The following is a 24,639-nucleotide window of genomic DNA, read 5'->3' on the forward strand; positions in this document are numbered from 1 at the left end:
ATCCCCTACCTCACAGCCACCACCATGGCTACCACAGACCCCTACCATCATCTGCCATCCACCACCTACCACTACCCAAACCTATCAGTCACCACAACCACCACATCCACCTCTTCGTTCTTCCCCGCCATAGGGGCCAACTACCTCTCACCCACCACCACCACCACTACCACCACAACTACCAGCTCCCTCTACCATCGCCACCGCCACCATCTCGCCATTCCCGTCCTCGTGGGCAAGAACGATATGGCCACCGGCTGCTACGACGTGGTTCTCAGCGACGGCACTAAAGGAACGTTGATAGATCTGAAACAAGCATCCGCCACCACAGCTCCAGTCGCTGCTGCTGCTGCTGCTGCTGGTGACTGTGGTGGTTTAGAGGGTAAAGCTGCAAGTTTTAAAAAAGATCGTGCCAGAATCCAAGGCAATATTCCTAGTGTTCTGAAAGATCGTAGTGGTTTTGAAATTAATGCTGCTAGTTTGCAGAAAGATAGTAGTGGTTTTGAAAGTACTGCTGCTAGTTTTCAGAAAGATCGTGGTAGTTTCGAGGGTAATGTTACTAGTGGTTTCAGTCTCGGCCCTGGCACTTTCAGAGGCGATCGTGGGGGTTACGAAGCAAAGGCCGCTGGTGGTTTCAAGGGCGGTGGCATCGGTTTCAAAGATGAGCCTGGAGGTTTCGGTGTTAGTAGTGCTGGCAGTTTTAACATACAGGACAATAAAGATGCCGTTTTTTTCAAGGAAGAACGGAATCAGTCTGAAGATCTTGTTAGCAGGGGAGATTCTGATGCGAAAGGAAATCATTTCAATGCAGAACGACCCTCTATTGACGACGTTGCCGTTGGAAATTTTGATATGATAGGAAATAATCTGAAGGGGAAACGAAACGGTTTTGAAGATGTTAGTAACAGTGAAATTTTTGGAACAAACGAAAGTAATTTTAAAGTTGAACGGAATAATTTTGAAGATCCTGAGAGTAGGAATTCTGAAACGAAAGAAGTTAATTTTAAAGAAGGGAATGATTATGAAGATCGTGGGAGCAGCGGAAATTTGGGGGAGGAAAGCAGTAATTTTCAAGTAGAACAGGGATATTCCGAACATCGTGACAGCAAAAGTAATCCCGAGGAGAGGCGAAGTAATTTTAGAGAACATGAAGCTTTCCAAGTTCTCGGTGGTGGAGGCCATTCTGAAACGAAAGGAAATGATTTGAACGTAGGACAGAGCGAGTTTGAGGATCCTGTTAGTTGTCATATCAGTGTTCACTCATATCAGGAAGACCGTATGGGTTTGGACGGGGCAGGGTCTGGTATCAAGGAGGAGTTTAGTAGCTTAGACGGCACCGGGAACGTTGATCGAGGTGGCTTTGAAATGTTTGACGATTTTGAGGATGTGGCGATCGGCAGAGTCCTCGGTGATGTGAAAGAGGAAAGGGGGACAAAGTGGGAAGGAGTGATGGTGGAAGACGGTAATGGTATTGGTGGAAATGTGGTAAGTGGTGACATTGGTGAAGAGGTGGAGATTGGGGGTGTTAGTGGTGGTGGTGAAAACGTGAACACTCGTGGAAATATGAGCAGTGGTAATAGAGGAGTGGTGGAGATGGGCAGTGGTGGTGATGGTGGTGGTGCGTTGGGCATGAATAGTGGTAGAAGTGGTGATTGTCTGGGTGTTGGTGATGGTGGTGGTTGTGGGGTGGTGGAAGTAGGATATGGTGGTGGTACTGGTGGTGGTGTAATGTTGGTTGGAGGTGATTATGATGGTGGTAGTTACGGTGCGATAGTGGTGAGCGATGGTGGGGTGAAAAATAAAAGCACGAAGGAAAGAACGGGAAGAAATGGAAGCAAAACAGGAGGAAAAAATGAAGCAGAGAAAGCTTATGAATCAGAAGAGATGAACAACAAAACGACGATAATCATGACGAGCGGAAAAGGTGGAGGAAAGGATGAAAAGAAGACGAAGAGCATAAAAATAAGAATAAGAGCAGGTGGTAAGATTACGAAAGATAGAAAAGAAGATACAGTGAGAAGGAAACGAAGGAAAGAAGGAGGAGAGAGAGACAGGGGAGGATTACAAGCAACGATAGTACGAGGAAGAGTGAGAGGGGAAAAGAGAGGAAGGGAATCGAAGGGACAAAGTAAAGGAAGGGTAGAACCGGAAGAACCCAAACAGACAGCTAGTGCCAAGGCAGGAATGCGAACAGTGACAGCAGACAAGAAACAGGTAGAGACAGGAGACAGCAGAGGGGCGGTGAAAGGTGACAGAAGGTTAGGGACATCAGTAAGAAAGGTAGAAGAAGGGAGAGGAGAGGGGATGGCTGGTAAGAGGGAGGCAGGTGTGGGAAGGGGGACCGGAAGGGGAGATGCGAGAGTAGAAACTGCAATAAGAGAGCCAGGGGAAAGTGAGAGGATGGTGAGAGGTGACAGGAGAGAGGCAGGGAAGAGGAAAGGGGAGGGGAGAATTGATGGAAGAGTGGAAACAGAAATACTTAAGACAGGAGAAAGTGGTGGTGTGAGGAGTAACAAGAAGGGAGAAACACTGCCAAAGGATGCAGGAGAGAGCCACAGAGAGGCGAGGGCTGACAGGAGAGAAACAGAACGGAAGGGAGTAGTGAGGAGTGGGAAAAGACCTGAAACATCAACAGGAGAAGAGAGAGGATCAATGCAGGGTGAGAGGAAAGGAGAGACGCCGCTACGGAACACAGGGAATGGTCGTGTAGGAGTGCGGGGTGAGAGGAGGGAACCAGGCGAGGGCCGTGGTGGTGTGCGGGCAGGTGGTCGGCATCAGCTGGTGGACATACACGGCCTGGCGGTGTTCCTGCGACAGTGTACCCGCTGCCTGGCCTGCGCTGCACCTGACTCACTATACTTCACGGGCACCATAGCAACGCACCTGGCAGCAGTCACACAGGTAACACCACCAAAACAGTTATATGAAGTCAGTCCGTTAGAGGCCAGCATTTACCTTAACAAAATCATTCGACGCTAGCCAGAGTAGAATGCCTAAAAAGATACCTGCCTTTTAGATGGTTAACTTCGATAAACTTAAACCCTTTCGAAGCTAGGAGTTTCCCTCTGCTGAATAAGATAGTCTGACAACATCCAGGACGAAATACCTGAGTGGCTACATGCACCTCACTGTCATCATAACAACACTGACAACTTAGACACTCGGCTATGTCCTAACTCATGTGTTGTGTTTACATTGGCTGAGCGAAATTAAAAAACAGGACCCAGTAATCTGTTGAATCTGATGGCGGCTTTTTTTTCTTTTTTTTTAATTTTCCTATCTCCAGATGATTATTTTTATGCAAGCTATGAAAGTCCACTTGTAGCAAAGGAGTTCAGTGCTGCATCTGACCACACCATTAAGCACTCTGATAGCAGCAACACTAACCCACAAAAGACGTCATCATGGTGAAGTGGTTAACCTCCATTCCTCCATTCAGACGGCTGCATAGACACACTCTCTCTCTCTCTCTCTCTCTCTCTCTCTCTCTCTCTCTCTCCAGTTGAGGGCGACATACCAAAATTGTCACTAATTGGGCAATGCCTATTTTTCCAGGTGAAGGTAACATGTCAGAAGTGCCAGTTCACCTCCACGCAGGCTCTCTCCCGGCCCTCTATGACCTCCGACGATTTATCCTCCTGTCCCCCCCTGCCCCCCTCCCCTGCCCTCACCCTCCCCTCCTCCACCCCACCCTCAGACATCCCTCCACCGCCACCACCACCACCTTACCACCAGCACAAATCCTCCTTCAGTAAACATCGCCTTAAATCAACATCTTGGCTCCCTTCTCACTCCAAAGAAAATGCCAGGTACTGTATTTACAAATTTAATCAAGCTTGAGCTGTGTAAATGTTTCCTTATTTTCAAATATTTTCGTGCTTAATTGTCGTCTGCCTCGACATTAACACGCTTAGTGGACTGTATGTACCCAATTTTTGAGTTTCTGAAGCAGCTGTGTCAAATGGAACGGGTTTAGTTGTCGCCAATTATTACTGACTGCACTCTGTAATGTGGGATGCAGACCAACCCTACCTAAGGACCACAGGCGTTCCAAAAATGGCAATAATGAATTAGGGGTTTGGATTCCACTTTGCGAATTAAAGTTCTGGCATTTGACCCTAAGCGTTTTTCTTCTTCTTCTTCTTCTTCTTCTTCTCAACTTGTGCATCACCAAACGTTACTGTTCTTAAAGTGATATAGTGCCAGATATTAAAGTCCGCCTCTCTTACCTTTGTTTCATTCAGGGCTTCATAGACGCTTAAATATTTACGCAAGGGGCTGAGATAAATCGCCCAAACCAGTAGAGTGCGCTCTGTGAGCGCGTGACGAGCGAGCTTGAAATCGAGTTCACAGTGAAGCCCTCAGTACATTCCCTTGGAAAGCTGGGATGGCAAAGGGTTTCTTTGGTCTCATGAGTAAATATACAACTTAGAACAAAATGTACTGAGTGTACCTACTGCCTGCTGAAAGAATCGTTTCTGTACCTCACATAGTAGATAAGTTTTTAGTCTCTGAAAACCGTCGTGATCGGGCCGTGTCGTGTCGGGCCGGGCCGGGTCGTGTCAGGCCGCTCACTTCTCAGCTGAACATAAAAATCGCTTAGCTACGTTTGCTCGTTTCGCTCCCTCGTAATAAATGATGACCGATTTCCAGTACCTTTCCCTCACTTCTTTGGGCGATTGTCCAGTATATACCTGTATCCTTCATGCATCTACGGGTGATGATATTTTGGGTCATACTCTCCACCTATCTCCACCACGCTTCGTTCAACAGTCCATTAATACAGCCATGATAAAGAGACAAGGGAGGCCGACGGACTTATGCATTTGACTTTACACTATAATATTGGTTGTTTGTGTTTGTTTACCATGCTTGTAAACTTTATATAACTCTATATCATTCCTATGGCACACACACACACACACACACACACACACACACACACACACACACACACACACACACACACACACACACACACACACACCTTCTAAAACACTACACCCGCCGCTCCATCTCACTGAAGCGAAGGAATTAATATGTAACTTTTCCTTCTACAGCTTCGTCCAGCCCGGCAAGCTTCCCCCGATGCCGAGTTTGCTGGACATGGATGAGGCGTGGATGAGGGAGTCCACACCCGTCCCACCACAACCACAGCCACCACCACAGTCACCACACGTCTCCACTGCCGCCAAGAAATATGTGTCCATCCTACCCATGCCAGCCAGAGGTGAGAGAGAGAGAGAGAGAGAGAGAGAGAGAGAGAGAGAGAGAGAGAGTCTGTCCTGGTGAACATAAGGGGCTCTGTGGCACTTCATTCCATGCAATATACTTTACATGTTGCACCTCAATGTCCACTTTTTTTTTTTCAGTCTTGGCACAAAGTCCATAAATCCAAAATCGAAACAGTTCAGGGAAAATGAATATGCACTACAGAGAAATAAAATGAACAGCCAGACGACCTGAGGAGCATCTGTAGACACTAAAAAAATAGGTCTTGATACCCGTGGCAAACAATCCATTCATTACACTATATGATACCAGTGTTTAGCATCATTAGCTGCTGTGTCCTGCATCTGTCCCGCCACTCTCCTAAGACTTCCCCTCCCCCCTTACCTCCTCTGTCTGTCTGTCTGTCTCTCTCTCTCTCTCTCTCTCTCAAAAAAAAAAAAAATAAAAATAAATAAATAAATAAATAGATAAATAAAATAAATAAATAAATAGATAAATAAAATTCCCTTCTCCTCCTCCTTCTTGTCATCACCATCATCATCCTCATCATAATCTTCCACTTCTCCTTCTTCATCTTCTCTAATGATTACGACCACTGATAAATTTGTGTTTTTTCTCCGGCCCAGCCACCACTCCAGATCCAGTCAGCAGAGCAGTAGCAGCAGACCCTCCTCCCCCTCAGCCCCTCGTCAGCAGCCCCGAGCCGTGCGTGTCAGCGGCCGGGAGTGCGGTGTCAGCACCTTCAAGCCTCCTCCATCTCCTGACGCCCCGGGGAAGTGCTGACGCGGCTGCTTCCTTCCCTGGAGCTGACATAAAACCCGATGTGGCGGTGCGGGGGCGTGGTGGCAAGGCTCTGGCGGACGCTTTGTCCACCAGCCCAAACCAAGCTTCTGATCTGGGCAGTTCTGTGGCGGGCTCCCTGTCCACGAGTCTAAATCAAACTTCTAATTTGGGATTTTTATCTTCAGTGGAGTCTATGTTCACTAATCCTTCCCTTCTTAATAAACTGATGTCTCACCCCGGCGCCATCCTCCCCACAGGCCTCTCTCCCACTTCCTTCCCTCCAGCTGCTCCGCTCCCCCTCCCCCTCGCCCCGGCTCTGTATCAGCAAGATTCGAACATTCCCCTCGCCTTACAAACCATAGAACTGAAAAGGAAGCTGGAGAGGGACTTGGAGGACTCACTTCGCTTAGTCAGACATATGATTCAGCAGAGTTCCGGGTCCCTCCCCTCCGGAATAAAACAGGAAGGGGAAAACAGAGCTGATGCAACAGATACAACACTTTCCACCCGCAAATCCTGTCTTGTTGCTGAGGACGACGGTGTGGCCAAGAATCACACCAGAAATTCCGTCGACAAAGAAACTATTTTACAAACTTTGCCCGGTGACACTCGCGTTGGCAAGATTTCAATCAAGCTCAATGTGAAAGATAAAAAGTACAAACGAGATGCGTCAGACGTCTGCGGTCAGGAAGAAGGTATAAAAGACAAAGATAAATCGGTAAGGCGAAAAAATACTCCGAAGAAACGCAGCAGCTCGAAAGGAAAAGTAAAAAATCACGAGAGAGATGCTGACGATAACAGAGGACGAAAGAAAAGGAAGTCTGAGCCGAAATCTTTAGACACCGACGGAAGCATTCTGAATTCGTCTGGTAAGATAAAAAACCTCGATAACCTCCCTTCTGGCAGGTTATCTTTAGTGACCGCTGATAACGATAAAGGAAAAAGCTCCACTGATGCCCACCAGGAGAGCATCTTAGCAGCAAAATACGGCTTAGAAAACGTACATGAAGGTTATCAAGATCATCGTTCAAGGCTAGAGGGCGGGGCGGGAAATGCTGCTAAGGTCAGCGGAAATAATACAGCCGTTTGTCCCTGTCACTGCTCCGCGTCACATTCTTCCGCCAATTTGGATGTCCAACCCGCCACATCTGCCCCCCTCGGCTTAAGCAACATCAACAACGTGGCACAAGCGCAGGAAGTGATGGATATATTTGATAAATCCCAAAGCAGCAGGTCCAGGGAGCTTCTTCAACTCTTACACCGACTCTCACCCAGAGAAGGGGATTATGCCGACACGAGTGAAATTATCGATAGCTTAACTCGTGACATCAGACACTTAATGCACAAAAACTCGCTGAAGATAGCAATGAAGGCGCTAATCAGGAGGAAGATGAGGGAAGAGAGAAGATACGAGATGAAGGCGAAAAAGGAGGGAGGGAGAGGAGACAGGGAGAAAGAGGAAGGGAGGGAGGGAAACAGAGGAGATGGGGAGGGACAGACAGGGTGGGAGGGAGAGAGGAAGGACGAGAGAGAGACGGAGAGCGCTAGACATGCCGGTTGTGTCCCTCAGGATGACGTGAGCGGGTCCTGGAGATTTCATGATCTCCTCTCGAGCGATTCTGAGTCTTCCACCGACGAAGGGCAACTCGTGATTGACACAGACATGTCCGAGGGTTAGAGGTGTATTGTACAGGCCCGAGTATCAAAGCTGACGCCGCCATGGCTGGAACCAACCCCTACATGTTAATGATATATACTCTCTGGAGCATGTGGTGGTAACACGTAGATAGACAGATAGATAGACATAGGTAGAGACAGATAGATAGATATAGAGAGAGATAGAGATAGGTAGGACAGGTAGATATAGATTTGGATACACGGTAGATATATAGATAAACATAGATATAGACACAGATAAAGATAGATAGATAGAAATGTTTTATTTATTTATGTATGTACTGTTCAGACATATACTGTATATATATATATATATATATATATATATATATATATATATATATATATATATATATATATATATATATATATAAGGTGGGTTCCCAGTTTTGGCACCGTTTTTTCGTCTGTTACATATACTTTGTATTTTACACTTAATTACGCTGCAAATGCATAATAATGGGATACAAAACAAAGCGCAAATAACATCCATTTCCCTGTCACCAACGCTAAGTGGAGAGAACAAAGGAATCGCTTCCACGTCACTCTGTCCTCTGCCATGTGGCTACCCTTGTCCAACTCAGCCTCCCTCACTCAGGATTATACTCCTCCATCCTATCCCTTCATCTCCTTCTCGGTGTCCCCCTCTCCCTTCCCCCTCCACTTCTCTCACATACACTCTCCTTGTCAGTTTCTTATCTCCACGCTGTGCACAGGACCGCACCATCTCAGAGATCTGTTAACACCTCGGCCACACCCACAGCAACACCACACTCCCTATTTGTGGTTAAGTGAGAATCTCACAAGCAGTAGGCAAAATAAATCGCTGAGACACAGGTGCTAAGCAGCTTCCTATGCCAACGAAAAGACGGGGCAAAGAAAAACGGAAAAACCATCTCACTGGGTTGGGAGATTTCGTCACATCTCCTTGGCGATTTATCTTACCTATTACATCTTAATATGTTCTTGTGTGAGTGATGCAATGACGTTAATATATATATATATATATATATATATATATATATATATATATATATATATATATATATATATATATATATAAGACGCGCAGACCAATATCAAGGTATAATATACACCTCCTCCTTGGCGATTTATCTTACTTATTACATCTTAATATGTTCTTGTGTGAGTGATGCAATGATGTAAATAAAGAGATATATAAAAAGGATGAAGAGACCAACATTAACGTATAATATACAACATAAACGCCGAGGAAAAAATGCTAAGACGTCTCGTATGCCAGCGACAGTAGGGTTTACACTGTAGTGTGTGTGGGGGGGGGGGTGAGTGTGGGTGTGTTGGTAAACAGACAAATAAATGGATGGATGAGATAAATAGTGAAAATTAGACGTTAATGTTACTCCACAATTAGTTAAAATCATTTCCATCTGTTTTCATTATTATTATTATTACTGTACGGTATTATTATTATTATTATTATTATTATTATTATTATTATTATTATGACTGAGTAGCAGCAGCAGTAGTAGTAGTAGTAGTTGTTATTGTTGTATTTTTATTGCTTAATCATTTATTACTACTACTACTACTACTGCTACTACTATTATTATTATTATTATCATTATTATTATTATTATTATTATTATTACAACAATTACAACTACAACTACTACCATTACTACTACTACTACTACTACAACTACTGTTATGGTTCTATTTGTAGTCTCATATTCGTGTAAGTAGTATCAAAGACTTGTGTTTTGCCAGCAGACTAAAGTACTTGATGTATTTAGCTCATCGCCTGTATTTCTGGCACCAGACATACAGTAACGCAAACACTGGTGGTCAAAATGTAGGAAGGAGCAGATGAGAAGGTGGGCACGTAGCAACTTGCTGTGTTAGCGACTGACACGTGGTTTTAACGCTTCACTTCAGACTTCCAGATGGGTTTCGGTGCCTCTTCACCCCGTGTGCGCCACATATTTCTAGTAATGGAGGGGTTAATGAAAGCTGTATGTAGCCCCTCCAGTTGGAAAAATCCCTCTTCAGCTGAGTCAAAGCGTCTGGAAATGCCAAGACTAAAGAATGTCATCGGGGTGAAGGGTTAAAAACTCGTGGTAACAATATGTACTTTTAATCGTACAAATAAATGAATTCTGAAATTAAAATTGAATGTTTGGGTGCCAAATTATCAAAAGGTTTCCTACTCCAACACACACACACACACACACACCGCTCGCTGGTGCAGTGGTAACGCTCTCGCTTGCCAACTGGTGGACGGGAGTTCGCGCCTCGCTCAGGTTGCGAAAAAGATTCACTGACGAAGTGGGTGGTTACTGTCCCCCTTGAGCAAGGGGACGGGTGTGTGCGTGTGTGAAGGTCACAGCCTTGCCCTTAGATCGGACTATATGAGCTCTCAGCTCCCTTCCGGGAGGGTAAAAGCTGACGATCACGACCATCAAGTGATCCTGACCGACCCGACCCGGTGAATTACACACACACACACAAACACACACACACAAGGAGGTAGGAACCTCAGCCACATTTAACATTTAGTCAACGTCCGGGCTGAGACTACAATTCATTCATGTCTGCTACACACACATTCTCTTGGGGGCTCTGCCTCCTCCTTTTACCATGCACCTAGCCTTGTGGAAGGACCCTCCTCCGACCCTGGCGATCGTACGTCTGTCACAGGATGCTGATGCTGGCCTGTGGTCGATAGGTCTGCTCAGTCGGACAGACCAGTGTAAAATAACAACAAGTATCGACTGCACGGGCTCAACAAGGCAAACAATGAAATTTTCCAAAGCAACATTTTCCCCAAACGCGACACACCTTCCATATTTATTTCCTGTCCCCAAAACACTACAGCTTGGCCAGGAACACAGGGGACAACAACTGTGCTTAAGAATCTGACAGGCCTGGAAATCGAACTTGGGTCTATGTAGACGTGGGATCTACATGTTTAGCAAGGTATGGGTGAGGCAGGATGTGTGGGTGTGGCAGGGTGTGTGGGTGAGGCAGGGTGTGTGGATACGGCAGAGTGTGGATAAGCAGGGCGTGTAGGTGAGGCAGGGCGTGTAGGTGAGGCAGGGTGTGTGGGTGAGGCAGGGTGTGTGGGTGAGGTAGGGTGTGTGGGTGAGGCAGGGTGTGTGGGTGAGGCAGGGTGTGTGGATAAGGCAGGGTGTGTGGATAAGGCAGGGTGTGTGGGTGGGGCAGGGTGTGTGGGTAAGGCAGAGTGTGTGGATAAGGCAGGGTATGTGAGTGAGGCAGGGTGTGTGGGTGTGGCAGGGTGTGTGGGTGGGGCAGGGTGTGTGGGTGAGGCAAAGTGTGTGGATAAGGCAGGGTGTGTGGATAAGGCAGGGTGTGTGGGTGAGCAGGGTGTGTGGGTGGGGCAGGGTGTGTCGGTGAGGCAGAGTGTGCGGATAAGGCACGGTGTGTGGGTGAGGCAGGGTGTGTGGGTATGGCAGGGTGTGTGGGTGAGACAGGGTGTGTGAGTGAGGCAGGGTGTGTGGCTGTGGCAGGGTGTGTGGGTGAAACGGTGTGTGGGTGAGGCAGGGTATGTGGGTGAGGCAGAATGTGGGTGAGGCAGGGTGTGGGTGAGGCAGGGTGTATAAATGGAGTTTAGCCTGGGGGTGAAAAAGTTTACGAACCATGCATGTTGTAGGTGTACGAAGCGGGGGTCTGGAGGAGGGTGGCCCCCCCTCCCCCGGGACTTGCCAAATTTGTCATTTTTCAGGCCAGATCCTTTTGATGGTGTAGGCCTACTAATACCTTTAAATGGAACTATGATTAAAGCTATTGTTAAAATCCTCACCTCATTAAAGGTATTCTCCTTAACATGAGAGTACACGGATTTAAATGTTCGCTTTGTTCTGATACATAATCGTTACTCACCATCAGTTTTTTTATGTGAACAAATCTAAACATGAGATTCTACAGTAATGTTATAAATGACTTACACAAATTAGTTTTCATACACTCATAAATTCGTGTGCTATACATATTTAGTAGCAATCACTTGGATATCAAGGAAAGGATTTTCAGGCCAACCTCTCTCCGTTTCCCCAGTGAAATGCTTTCCCGTACGCGTATGCTTCTCTCTTCCTGTTTCTACTTTCTTTCCTGTCACTTTTTATTACTCTTCTCTCCATTTCAAGTGGCCCTACACTGAATAACATGTCTATGGGTTTTTATCCGAAAAAAAAAAAAAAATAAGTAAATAACGCGGGGCAGTAACCATATGACCAAATTATGGGGAACCTACAATGGTCCCTTGTTAACTGGATGGAGACGCAAATACGGCGTCCATCTGGGAGCAAGATGGCCGACCTTAGGAGCTGAGAACATTTTTGGTCGGGCCTCCAGGTACACAGTCAAGGTCTGCAGAATCAATGAGCTACAAATAAAGCCTATTATACTTTATATCTCTATGGTAAAATGGAAAGCTATCAAATTGTGCGCTTAAAAAGCCACACCGGACACACAAAATAGTATTATCTCGCACCTCTAATACCACTACGTTAGGGATGGGTATGTTTAAATCGATACAGTACCAAGTATTTCTGATCCCAGTATCGGCATTATCAAGTAACGATACCAATAAGCCTACTTAGATGCTGGTATCGGTTTGAATGAGTACTTTGTGAAAATGAATGTATATTATTTACCATCCATCCAGCCATCATCACTAAAAAATAAAGGATATCGCATAACATGCTGAATAAAGACAAAATTACCATTTATATCGTGGATATATGGGCAGTTCTTATAAAGTCCACGCCGCCATATATATATATATATATATATATATATATATATATATATATATATATATATATATATATAAACGATGTTCCACTTATGTACTGAATTTCTGCATTTTATAATGCATCTTCATTTGTAAAGAATAACCTGAATAATATATGTTACTTGAGATTAACATATTGAAACAGTATCATATCAGAACATTAATGACGGAGAAACTTGGCTGAAAGCTTGGAAAATTCTCAAACCATTTCCCAGAACCCCACTCCCTACTTGCTGCCTATAAACTACAAATGCACCAGCCTAATTACGAGTTCAGACAGTTTCATCTTTTATTAGATATTTATTGATAGAAATGAAACTACAGCTTACCTTTATTGCAGAAAGGAAGATAATAACACAAACTTTCATCCAGGACACACTGAAATGTGAACTAGGATCGAACTAACCAGCCACACCGGACGACGAACTGGCGCGTACTGCACGTAGCATCAAGTGCTTCGAACATTTACTTGGATGTGTAAATACGCTCTTACAGTATTTGGCAAAACCCTTTGCTTATACCTGTATTATATATATATATATATATATATATATATATATATATATATATATATATATATATTGAACCTTATAAGAAGTTGAAACTCATGAAGGAAGAAGGCTACTGTATTTTTTTAAGGGATTATTTCAGGGTTCAGAAGTTTAATTTTCTCTTACCAATTTCAGGTTATTTTTTTATTTTCTGCGACAAGTTCCAAATTTACCTCTGTAACTTAATATGAACTGGTGTTCTGCTATTACTCGAATACTACGTAAGACATTGCTCCTTCCTTTAGTTCCGGTTTTCTGGATAAGCAGACAGGTTTAAACACACACACACAACTGCATCTACTGGTGGTTAGAACGACGATACAGGTTCAAAATTCCCATTAAAATAAAAACGTCCATACCATCCTTTGAGTTCATCCTGTGTGAATTTTTTTGCTTTATTATTATTATTATTATTATTATTATTAGCTGAAGTTGCAACTCACTGGGTGGGTGGGTGTGGAGGGGGTGTATCATGCTTCTCTCTCTCTCATGGGAGTAACATATGAATGCTTGCTTGAATTAATGTTATGACAAAATAACCACATTATGGAAATACCTCTGTAAAATTTTACTGCAGTGAAAATGGCAAATCAATGTGGGACTCCTTAGACCTGCCATATATTGAATAATATTAGTTTGATCAACATATGTCATATCATAATCACCATTAACTTTATTTCCAAAAGTACTTAACAGTATCGACACTTTGCCATCAGTATCGATACTTCCGATACTGGTTTGGTATCGAAAAGATCGATACACCCACCCCTATGCTATGTATCTTATGCACCCACTTATCACAGACACTGCACAAGATGGAGTACTGCATACTTTGCAGTACAGATTTTGTTGGTGCTTCCACATGTTAAACCTATTTTTTTACACACCTATACCTTAACAATTGTTGATATGTATCATTTTATACTTATGCAAGGCTGTTATATTTATGTGGCAAACCCAAATACTGTAGTTCATTTAATTTTGCAACAGTAAATACCTGTGAACTGTATTTTATTACTGATTAAGACTCTTAGCAAGTGTAGTACAATACAGTGTATTTTTGTTATCAATTACTATTTCTGCTATTACTGTATTGTTGAGTATCATATTTACATCAGTAGCCTATAGAGTAGATATTGCACTTGATGTTGTAAGGATGGGCATTATTTTTTGTGTTGCTTTATTTATGCTGTATTACAAAACAATCTTCCATTTCATTATTTTTGTTGCATCAGGACACAACAAAACAGATAGATACAGTACCTGTACATACAGATATACAGTACAGACAGATATAACGTAAAAACAATGTATTGTACGTTTTTTGGGGAACTGGCTTGAAGCCAGTCTAGGAGAAGTTTGACAAGTATAGTAAGTACCAGTCTGGAGAATAATGTCATTTTTGACTATGCAGATGTCTACAGTAAATGAGCAGGCTTCAGTCCCTTTTGTTTCCCTGCACCCTTCCCAGGATTAGGGACTACCAGAAGGTCGGTATTCTCATTGGCTGAGGAAGCCCCTGATCACCTTTTCCTAAGCTATTATTTTGTTTAATACACCTTCTGTGCGTGCGTGCGTGCGTGTGTGTGTGTGTGTCTGTGTTTAAGATGAACAGAGAGAGGAGAAACAAATAAAAAAATAATCCAACACCAGATTACAGGTGTTCTCCACTCATATAAAATTTGTTACACCTGAACTTGAACAGCTGTAGGCTGAAGTTTGGGGGAAAGCTATTCTGGTGAAGTGAATTCCAAAGAGATGCAGTCTGGGGAATAAAAGAATTCTGATAGGCAGAAGTTCTGCAATATGGCAGAGTGACAGTTCAGTCATGAGCACTTCCAGATGCCCAGGTAGCACAGGGGAAGGCGTGGAGAGTTGGCACAATGGATGCAACTTTGTCTGAGCATTTACTGTAAAAGTATCCATAAAATAATGCAAGGGAGGCAACATTCCTTCTTATTTATAGGGGAGGTAGTTCATTTGTAACTGCAGGGTTACAGTATTAATAATTCTTACAGCTTTGTTCATAATTTTGTCCAGTTGTTTTAGTGCAACCACTCCACATCCACTCCACAAGGATGAGTAATACTCCAGCTGAGAGCACACATGACTCTTGTAAATTATACCTAACTGCTCATCAATGAAGAAGTTATGGAATCTGTACAATAATCCAAGTTTCTTTGAAGCAATTTTAGCAAGTAACCTAACATGAGAGGTCCAGCTGAGGGTATCATTAAGTGAAACACAGAGAATTTCAATACTTTTAAAGATGGGAATATTAGTTGCATTGAAGATAATACAGGAATCAGGCAATACTGCATCTGTTTACTAGTATACTGTATGTACAGTGAACTCTCAATTATCCAGTGTAATTTAGCCATGCCCTATGCGAAATAAAGTGAAAAACCGGATATTGCATAGCACCCCCCACTGGCTCAACACTCGGCATCGAGCCAGATACTGTGTTATTACCCACCTCAACCTGCTACCCTAAAAACCTTCCTATAAGTAAATGATGAAAACTAAGCATAAAATAAAATAATGATACAACAGAGTAATATGGCACTGGTGGCTACCGCTTATGAGACAGCTGATACAGGGGACGCTGGATATTGCATAGGACCGCCAGTTACGTCCTGTTTTGGTCCTAGATACTGCATAATTCACTGGATATTGCTTTAATAGAGCTGAGCCACCAGCACCGGATATTGTGTTGGGCTGGATATTGCAACGGCGGATAATTGAGAGTTTACTCTATTACGTTTTTTTAGCATCAAATGAGTCAGTGCTGTTTTGTCCCCATTCTGTGATCAAACACCACAACCACCCACGTATCTTGCTTCATATGCTGATGACATTACCTTAACTGTTTAACAAACTTACATGATATCACAAACACAGCCAGTACACTGCAAGACTGCCTCAACACACTTCAAGCATGGATCAAGGTCAACAGGCTGACAATTGCACCAGCTAAATTCACCATCACACTCATAACCATCAGCAAGCACAAGTACACATCACACTTACTAAGTTACAGGAGCAGACACGAGAAATTAAGACACTGCCTCAGCCCAGGTGCATAAAAACTGGGTCATTTCTGACTGATAAGTTATATTGGGGTGAATGGAAAACTGGTAGCAGCTTCTCCTCATTTTTTTTTTTTTTTTCATTCACTGCCAGACGCCATGTATCCCAAATGGGGTGGCCAAGGGCTTAGAGTTAATTGTTTTACAGGGAGGGGCACTAATCCTCCACCAACCCCACTTGACACGTAGGGATGTACGCCTCCTCATTTACTCCACTTAATATCATTCCCTCACTCTCTTCACTGTAACTCATCAGCCAGAAATGGCCCAGTCTCGTGCACCTGGACCCAAGCAGTGTCTCATTTCTTTTGTCCAAACCTGTACCTGTGCCCACACCCCTCCACTGATATGCTTGGAGTGACATACGACTCTGAACTCAACTTCAAGTATCATATACAAGACAATTAGAAATGCTGCATCCCCCAGACTGAATGCATTCAAGACACTTACAGGGACAGACTTCAGGTAACAAAAAGAAACACTCCCTAATCTATAACCAAAATATCAGATCAGTGATGTCATATGCCTTCCCAGCATGGGCATCCATCCTATCTACCTGGTAACACCCACTACAAGACTTTGAAGACCATACACAACAATGATCTACACATTATCAGTGGCTGCACCAAAACCACTCTCACGGCTCAAGTGCATTTTGAAACTAAAGTCATCCCTGTCAGAGAATATCTTGATATGACGTACATAATTCTACATGGCAACCTGTGCCAACACACAGTACAATACCCCTATCATTACATGGCAGTCGCACAACACAACTAGAAACATAAAACAATCACCACATCTTTCCAGACCCTCTTTCACAGTATCTCGCCTCCAGATATTCTGACACTAGCCATGAAGATACATACACATACTCACTTCACACACACAGCAATACAACACCTCTATCTGCACAGTATATGTTCTACAAGCCCCCTTTCTATTATTCGCTCATCAAAGATATTCTTAAATACAGTAATACTGATTGTATTCACATAGCCGAAAATCAGGACATCACCAGGCCCTCTTGTTACCAGCTTATATTTAGGCTGGGTGGAATTACAGAAGACACATGCCCTGCTTGCAGAACAGACCCACACAACACAACACACACAACATAAACACTGTAGGGAACCCACGGGACAACCTCATAGAGGCAGTTGATTAGCTGCAATCAATGGGTCTGTTTGGCCTGGCAGAACAGGCTTAAGCAACAAAAACAGCAAAGCAACTTGCAGAGACATTTCATAAAAAGCTGTCCAATAATGGTTAATTAACAGAGCATTTTATACACACCTCCAAAATGAGAAATACAGTTTTTATGCATTCTACAGGAAACATAGCCATACTGTATCATGATTTATAGCGAAATATCAAGTTTTGATGACTTTATTATCATGGCACAGAGAAAAGAATTCCTTCTCTTATTTGCTTGATGGTATGGTATGAGTTTTCACACAGACACACACACGCACACATGCATGCACACACACACACACACACACACACACACACACACACACACACACACACACACACACACACACACACACACACACACACACACACACACACATCATCATCATTATCATCGATTTTTCTAATCATCTATTCTAAGATAAATGAAGAAAAGTTTAGTCATGGAATATACAAATTCCTCAAGATGACCAGCACCAAATACAATATCTGACATGCCCCCAGATAATGCTCAGTTTGGACTTACAATAATTTGCATCATATTACATTCACAATTATCAGTCAATATCTTTAATACCATTACATTAGAACACTATACACATCAACAACAAGAGATGGTTGTTGCCGTATTGTACAGTATACAAAAGTGCCACTAATTCTGAACACACCGTAAAACAATGAAAGATAAAGAAGGCATTCCATTACTGCCAAATTATTTTTCCCTTCAATCCAATGACATACTACCATTATACATTCTTGATACTATAATATGATTTTTATTATTTTTAGCTTAGGAAGAGTTCACAAATACAATACTATACTACATGGGTTAATAAAGGCTATATCTAACCCCTCCAATCTGAAAAGTCTCTCCTAAGAAACTAATACCATCTGGATAGCAAGAAAATGATATAGAAGCCACTACTCAAGTCTAGGAGTTAACTATTTACAATTCGTCCCCCAAAATACAACTTCCCGAGATCTGCTTTTTTCCAAACACAAAGTCAACTCAATAGCAAACCATATTCCAGTTATGTGTGGCTGTCCCCATGTATGTGGACTGATATCAACATAAAACTTTGGAGATACTCAAGGCTGAGCCAATTTCTGTCTTATTTCTCCAACTTTCTGACAAACTATTGCCTGCATTAATATAATGGTAAATGAACAAAATTAATTGCTAAAGTAGGTTAGAGTAAAATACTTTGTGTGTGTGTGTGTGTGTGTGTGTGTGAGAAAGTGAGAGAGAGAGAGAGGGGGGGGGGAGATGGAAGAGAGGCATGCAGGGAAAGATTACGATGTTAGGGTGAGAAAAGGAGAATAAAATTGAGAGAGAGCAAAGTCACTGGCCTCCTAATGTAGTCCTTGTGCACTGCGAGAGTAAGGTGACAACCAACAGGAGGGAGATGGATAGGTATACAGTATTGAACAAGTAGTATACAGCACCAGAGCAGTAAAGCTGAGGCAACAAAAGTAATCCATATGCCACGTATTACACGGGTTACTTTGAGAAGAGAGGGAGACAGTGTATGCCTTTCTGACAATGTAGACAAATTCTGGCCAGTTACAGTTGTTGTTGCTGCTGTTGAGACCTCTGGCTCAAAAACTTGGTGGACTGAGGGCTGAAGCTGTCTTTCTTCCACAATCCTCCTTTCAGGAGGTACAGAAGGAAGTGAGGGACACTTATCTAACCAGGAGGCAGGACTGTACAGTTTTATATCAGTGCCATCATGTGAAGGCATCCCTCTCCAGCAACAAAACACCCCTGTATTGGAGAACTGAGATTATTTGTCTAGAGCTGAGACTGTGATTACTATCATCTCCTGCATTCCCAGTCTCCTCCTAGATTCTTTACAAATATGACCCCTGGTATCACCATTCTTGGCCCACACTGACCAACCACTTCCTGTATCCCGCAGTCAAGTGAATTCAGCCAAGAGAGGGACACATTTTCCGTTATTCTTTCCTTTCATCTTTATGCCTCTCCTTCAAACTTGTCTTTGTACTCATGGTTTTAGCAATTTACATTGCTTCTTTCCTTTAACTTTCTCTATTAGGCAGAGCCCACTGTTTTCTTTCCACTGATATGTTTATTTCCGTGCACATGTGAGCTACAGCGAAGGCAGCTCCAACAGTGGTAGTGATGATAGCTATAAACATTAAAGTGAGGGTAGCTATTGCAGTGTCATGACAGTGGCTACCACTACAGTACAGTATCTGTCGTTTTAAACCTCTTTAATGTCAACGTCTTCGGGCTGTTTTACCTCTGTAAAGCAGTAAAGTATGTTTCCAGAAAGCATATCAGCTGGCCAGTTGGAATCAACATGGTTTTTAGTGAGACAGTGGTCCAGACTCAAGATGTAGTTAGCTTGTCTTTCATTTTTTTTTTTTTTTTTTTTTTTTAAATAACCCAATGGTTTTTCTGGTTTTTGCTTTTTTAATGTCTTCAATTTTTAAACTCAGAATACAACTTCAGGGAATTTCAGGGTAATGTAACATTATATTTACTGTTACATAATAATTATTGTATGAAATTCTGCAAGAATTGTTAGACAAAGGAAAGTTAACATTTTAGCAAAGGGATGACTGATACAGTATTCTTATAACTACAGTATACTGTATTTTATTATTACAGATATTCAATGATAAAAACTGGGTACTGGTAATGCAAAATATTGTATTTTATCCAGCATCTACTTCTATTAAAGTTGTAGAGTTATTAATTTCAAATTTACCGGTAGCTACTGACACCTGCTACTGTGCCTCATAATTATGGAAAAAAGACGAAACTTAAACTTGGGGAAACACAGCTGCCTTTAAAACAAGACTATGTATGCCCATTATATGCAGAAAAATAATATGGCAAAGCTATATATAGCTGTGGAACTGGTGCAGCTTCGTAACTTACAAATTTAACTGAAAATGACAAAAATCATATACAGTACCAGGATTAACCTGCCTACACAGAAAAAATATAAAGAAAAATTTAGAAAAAAAAAAATTAACAGTATTCTTTGCCAAAAAGAATTACTGTAACTCAATCACTTTACTTCAGTGTTCTTGATAAGTTAAAAGAGGAAAAACATTAAAACCAAATAAACCATTAAAACACCCCCAAAATGTTTATTTATTTAAAAAAAAAAAAAACATGGTTTTTGAGTTTTATTATTATTATTTTTTTTCCTGGGTCTAGGACCAAGACTCACTAGCTAGGTAGAAGACAACTCTCTGAAAGTTCCCCATTTATCTGCTCAAAGAGTGTTTGCAAATTAAAACTATGTCTTCAAATAGTGACTGATTGTGTCAGGACAGGCTATATCAACAGTCCACCTGCTGCATAAAAAAAATATTTTGACAAGTGGAGGTTTGGGAAAACTGAATTTTGGAATTTGAGAGTTTGTACTGTACATGCTATGCCAAGCTAACACATCAGCAGGGTATCTCAGAGGACACTGTAAGAAGTTTAAACTTAGAAATCTAGCACATGTAATGAAATCTACAAAGGATTTCAGAGTTGCAAAGTACAATAGCTATAACTCTTGAAATTGTGCAAAAAACATTCTTTCTCAAAAAGGTGAGAGGAAGAATACGTAATGACCACATACATATTCACAAGTGCAACATCGCCGCAACTTCCCTCCCTGATTCACAGAGCTGTTACATTTGCACATTCTTGGTATCAATGAATTCTCCAATACACACACACACACAATACTACTGTACCACAATCATAAGTTTGTTGACGCTTCCGTGCCATCTGAGGTGATGGAAGGCGTTAGATGTAAAATTTTTGTGATATAAATATGAAGCACACAACAAAGTACAATGGTATGAGCAGGAAGGATACTATATGACATTTGGGGAAGAATGAGGCATATGAAAGACAGGACACAATGCTGGCAGGAGACTGTCAGTGAACTTTTGCTTGTGATGGTACATGCTCAAAAGCTCATAGGCACATAAACACACACACACACATATGATCCTCAGCCATCACAAAAAGGAGAGTAAAACAATGATGGTTGAGAACTGATGAAAGACCTTCCTCTTGCGTCGCTTATAAGGCACCTCCTCCTCCTCCTCCTCTCCACATCTATCTGAGAACTTTGGAAGGTGGGTCATTCCTATTTCCCCACCACCAAAGAAGCCAAACACAGGAGTGTTTGGGAAGACACGTCGGAATGCTTTGGTCTCAACATTATGGTAGTCTGTGCTGGGGTTGCCACGGCGACGATACCACGCATAGCCACGACCACAGCACGTAAACATGAATGCAACACTTTGTTCTTCTGGCAGACCACAAGATTTGAGCTGTTGGAAGGAAAGGAGTTATCATCATTATCATAAACTTTTTCTCACCTAAAGATAAACATATATACTGAATGAAATTATTCAGAATGAAAACTGATAGATATCACAAAAGAGGGCCTAAGTAACACATTTGGACAAAAATTGTAGCTATAATTACCACATAAGCCAATCTGCCTTGGTTACATGGGGTGGAGAAAACACTTTACAGCTCAGAGAATATGAATACGAGAAAATAACCCTCATCACTCTTAATGTGTCACAGGAGGAGCAGAAGTTTGATGACAATCGTCTGCCAGCAATGTGTCCTGTCTTCCATATTTTTCAATCTACACCAAATGTCAGATGTATCCTTCCTTCTTATATTACAGTTATGTGGTGTTCAAGTCATAATGCTATCAAATATAATTACTGTATTTCATGTAACACCTGCCATCGCCAGTCAGTTGGAAAGTGTTGGGGAACTTCTGACTGAAATAGTCAGACTGTTTACAAGTGATGGGTTGGGTGATGCAACTGTAATTTCCCTCTTCAGCACAAAAGGAGAGGAATCAACCCTTTACAAATGCAAGGACTATAAATATATATCATCATCATCATCTAATTCTGTGTTGCCCCATGAGGAGCACAGGAGTCGGGGCTAGTCAAGTTCGAGTGATATAATATTTATATATTTATATATATATATTTTTTGGTTTTTGGTTTTACGTCTGGTATCCCCGAAGGGCTAAAGCGTTGCCTCTGGATAAAGGACTTTTGGATTGGAGCATGTAGCATTTTATGACCGGATGCCCTTCCGGATGTCTACCAATGACCCTTGGGTGGATTCGATCCTCCGACCCTTCGGTCAGAGCGGAGCGCTGTAACCCACTGAGCATATATATATATATATACTGTGTATATATATATATATATATATATATATATATATATATATATATATACTGTGTATATATATATATATATATATATATATATATATATATATACTGTATATATATTTGGCTGCCAAGCGTAGGGCTAGAAGAGAGGTATACAGGGCGAAGTCTGAGTCACAGAGACTATTACTTGATAACCTAAATCATGGGGAATGGAAAAATATGATATTTAGGGTGGCAGGTCAATTGAAGAGGGATAATCAGGATATTATAGGCGAGCAGTGTGTGAAGAATGATGAAGGAAGGGTAGTGGTGAACAGTGCGGATATTAAAGATGTATGGAGAGAGCATTATAACCGGTTGTTGAATGAGGAGTTTGACTGGGACAGGGAAGGTTTGGAGCCAGCAGATCCAGTGTCTGGCCCTTGGCCTTTGATTGATACTGCTACTGTGAGTGAGGCAATAGGCAGGATGAGGGTGGGGAAGGCAGCAGGTGTGTCTGGGTTGACTGCCGAAATGTTGAAGGCCTCAGGCGATATAGGGGTGAGTTTAGTCACTGACCTGATAAATAGGATTATTTATGAGTGTGTTGTCCCAGATGATTGGCTGAAGAGTGTAATTGTAAATGTGTATAAAGGGAAGAGTGATGCCCTGGAAAGAGGAAATTATAGAGATATAAAGCTTTTCGATCAGATAATGAAGGTAATGGAGAGAATTTTAGAAAGTATGATTAGAGAAAGAGTGAATATTGATGAGATGCAGTTTGGGTTTATGCCAGGTAGGGGTACCACTGATGCTATATTCATTGTTTGACAGCTTCAGGAAAAATATATTGGTAGGAGAAGGGATCTTTATTTTGTATTTGTTGATTTGGAAAAGGCTTTTGACAGAGTCCCTAGAGAGGTGGTGAAGTGGGCAATGAGAAAGCTTGGCTTGGAGGAGTGGCTGGTTAGGGTGGTTATGGCTATGTATGTGGGTGCTCACACCCAGGTAAGAGTGAATAGATTTGAGTGATGAGTTTTCAGTGAATGTTGGTGTGCATCAGGGGTCAGTCTTGAGTCCCATGCTGTTTATCATGGTACTTGAAGCCCTTTCACATGACTTTAGAAATGGACTCCCGTAGGAGTTGTTGTATGCTGATGATTTGGTGTTCATTGCAGAGAACAAAGGGAAGCGAAGGAAAGGTTTAGGAAGTGGAGAGATGGTATGGGGCACAAGGGCTTAAGGGTAAATGCAGATAAAACAAAAGTGATGATATCTAGGGTTGGTGGTGGTACCGTCAAAGACGAGGGAGAGTGGCCAAGTGCAGTTTGCCACAAGGGCGTGGGAAGTAATTTCATCTTGTGCGGTGTGTGTGATAAATGGGTGCATAAGAGATATAGTGGTATCAGAGGTAGACTGCGAGATAATGCTGATTTTATGTGTACAGTGTGTCGGTGTGAGCAGGTGGAGATTGTCAGACTTGAAAGGATTGAACTTGCTGGTGAATCTCTTGAGTGTGTGGAAGAGTTTTGTTATTTGGGAGCCATGTTGTGTGTTGGAGGTGGGGCTGGAGCTAGCTCTGTGGGTAGGGTGAGAAGTGGTTGGAAGAAGTTCAGGGAGCTGTTGCCTCTCCTGACATTGAGAGGACTCTCCCTATCTGCTAAGGGGTCTTTGTATGCAGCATGTGTTAGGAGTGTAATGCTGTATGGTAGTGAGACCTGGGCAGTGAAGGAGGAAGATATTCGCCGGCTCAGACGTACAGAAACGACAATGATTAGGTGGATGTGCAGTGCGTCCCTGCGTCCAAGGCCTGGAGGAGCTGGGTTTACGATGGAAGAGTTGAGAGGTAGGATGGAACTGGAGTGTATTGGTGTTGTGATGAGGAGAGGTAGATTGGGATGGTTTGGACATGTGGAGAGGATGGGGGATGATAATTGGGTGAGCAAGACGAGAAGTGTTAATATTGGGGGTGGGGTTATGGGGGGTAGACCGAGAAAGACATTGGACGAGGTCATTAAGTGTGACCTCTGGGTTAAGGGACTGAACAGGGAGGCTGCAATGGATCGTGCAACGTGGAGAGCCGCCATTAGGTGACCAAGGCCGACACATGCAAGCATGTTGGAGCCTTTAAAAACGAAAACGAAAAC

The 24,639-nt window shown here is 42.6% G+C and overlaps 1 protein-coding gene across 1 annotated transcript in view; it reads right to left on the minus strand.

Moving 5' to 3' along the window:
• Nucleotides 1–20,481: 20,481 nt before the first annotated feature.
• The window catches only part of LOC145414377 (uncharacterized), a 38,463-nt gene continuing 34,305 nt past the window's right edge, over nucleotides 20,482–24,639 (minus strand). Inside the window, exon 7 of the mRNA XM_080283912.1 lies at nucleotides 20,482–21,635. Coding sequence (XP_080140038.1) covers nucleotides 21,318–21,635 — 318 coding nt within the window. The 3' untranslated portion in view covers nucleotides 20,482–21,317. The remainder of the gene's footprint in view (nucleotides 21,636–24,639) is intronic.

This window comes from Coenobita brevimanus, chromosome 99, assembly GCF_032717465.1.
Source record: "Coenobita brevimanus isolate Jiangsu-jjx chromosome 99, ASM3271746v2, whole genome shotgun sequence".
NCBI lineage: Eukaryota > Metazoa > Arthropoda > Malacostraca > Decapoda > Coenobitidae > Coenobita > Coenobita brevimanus.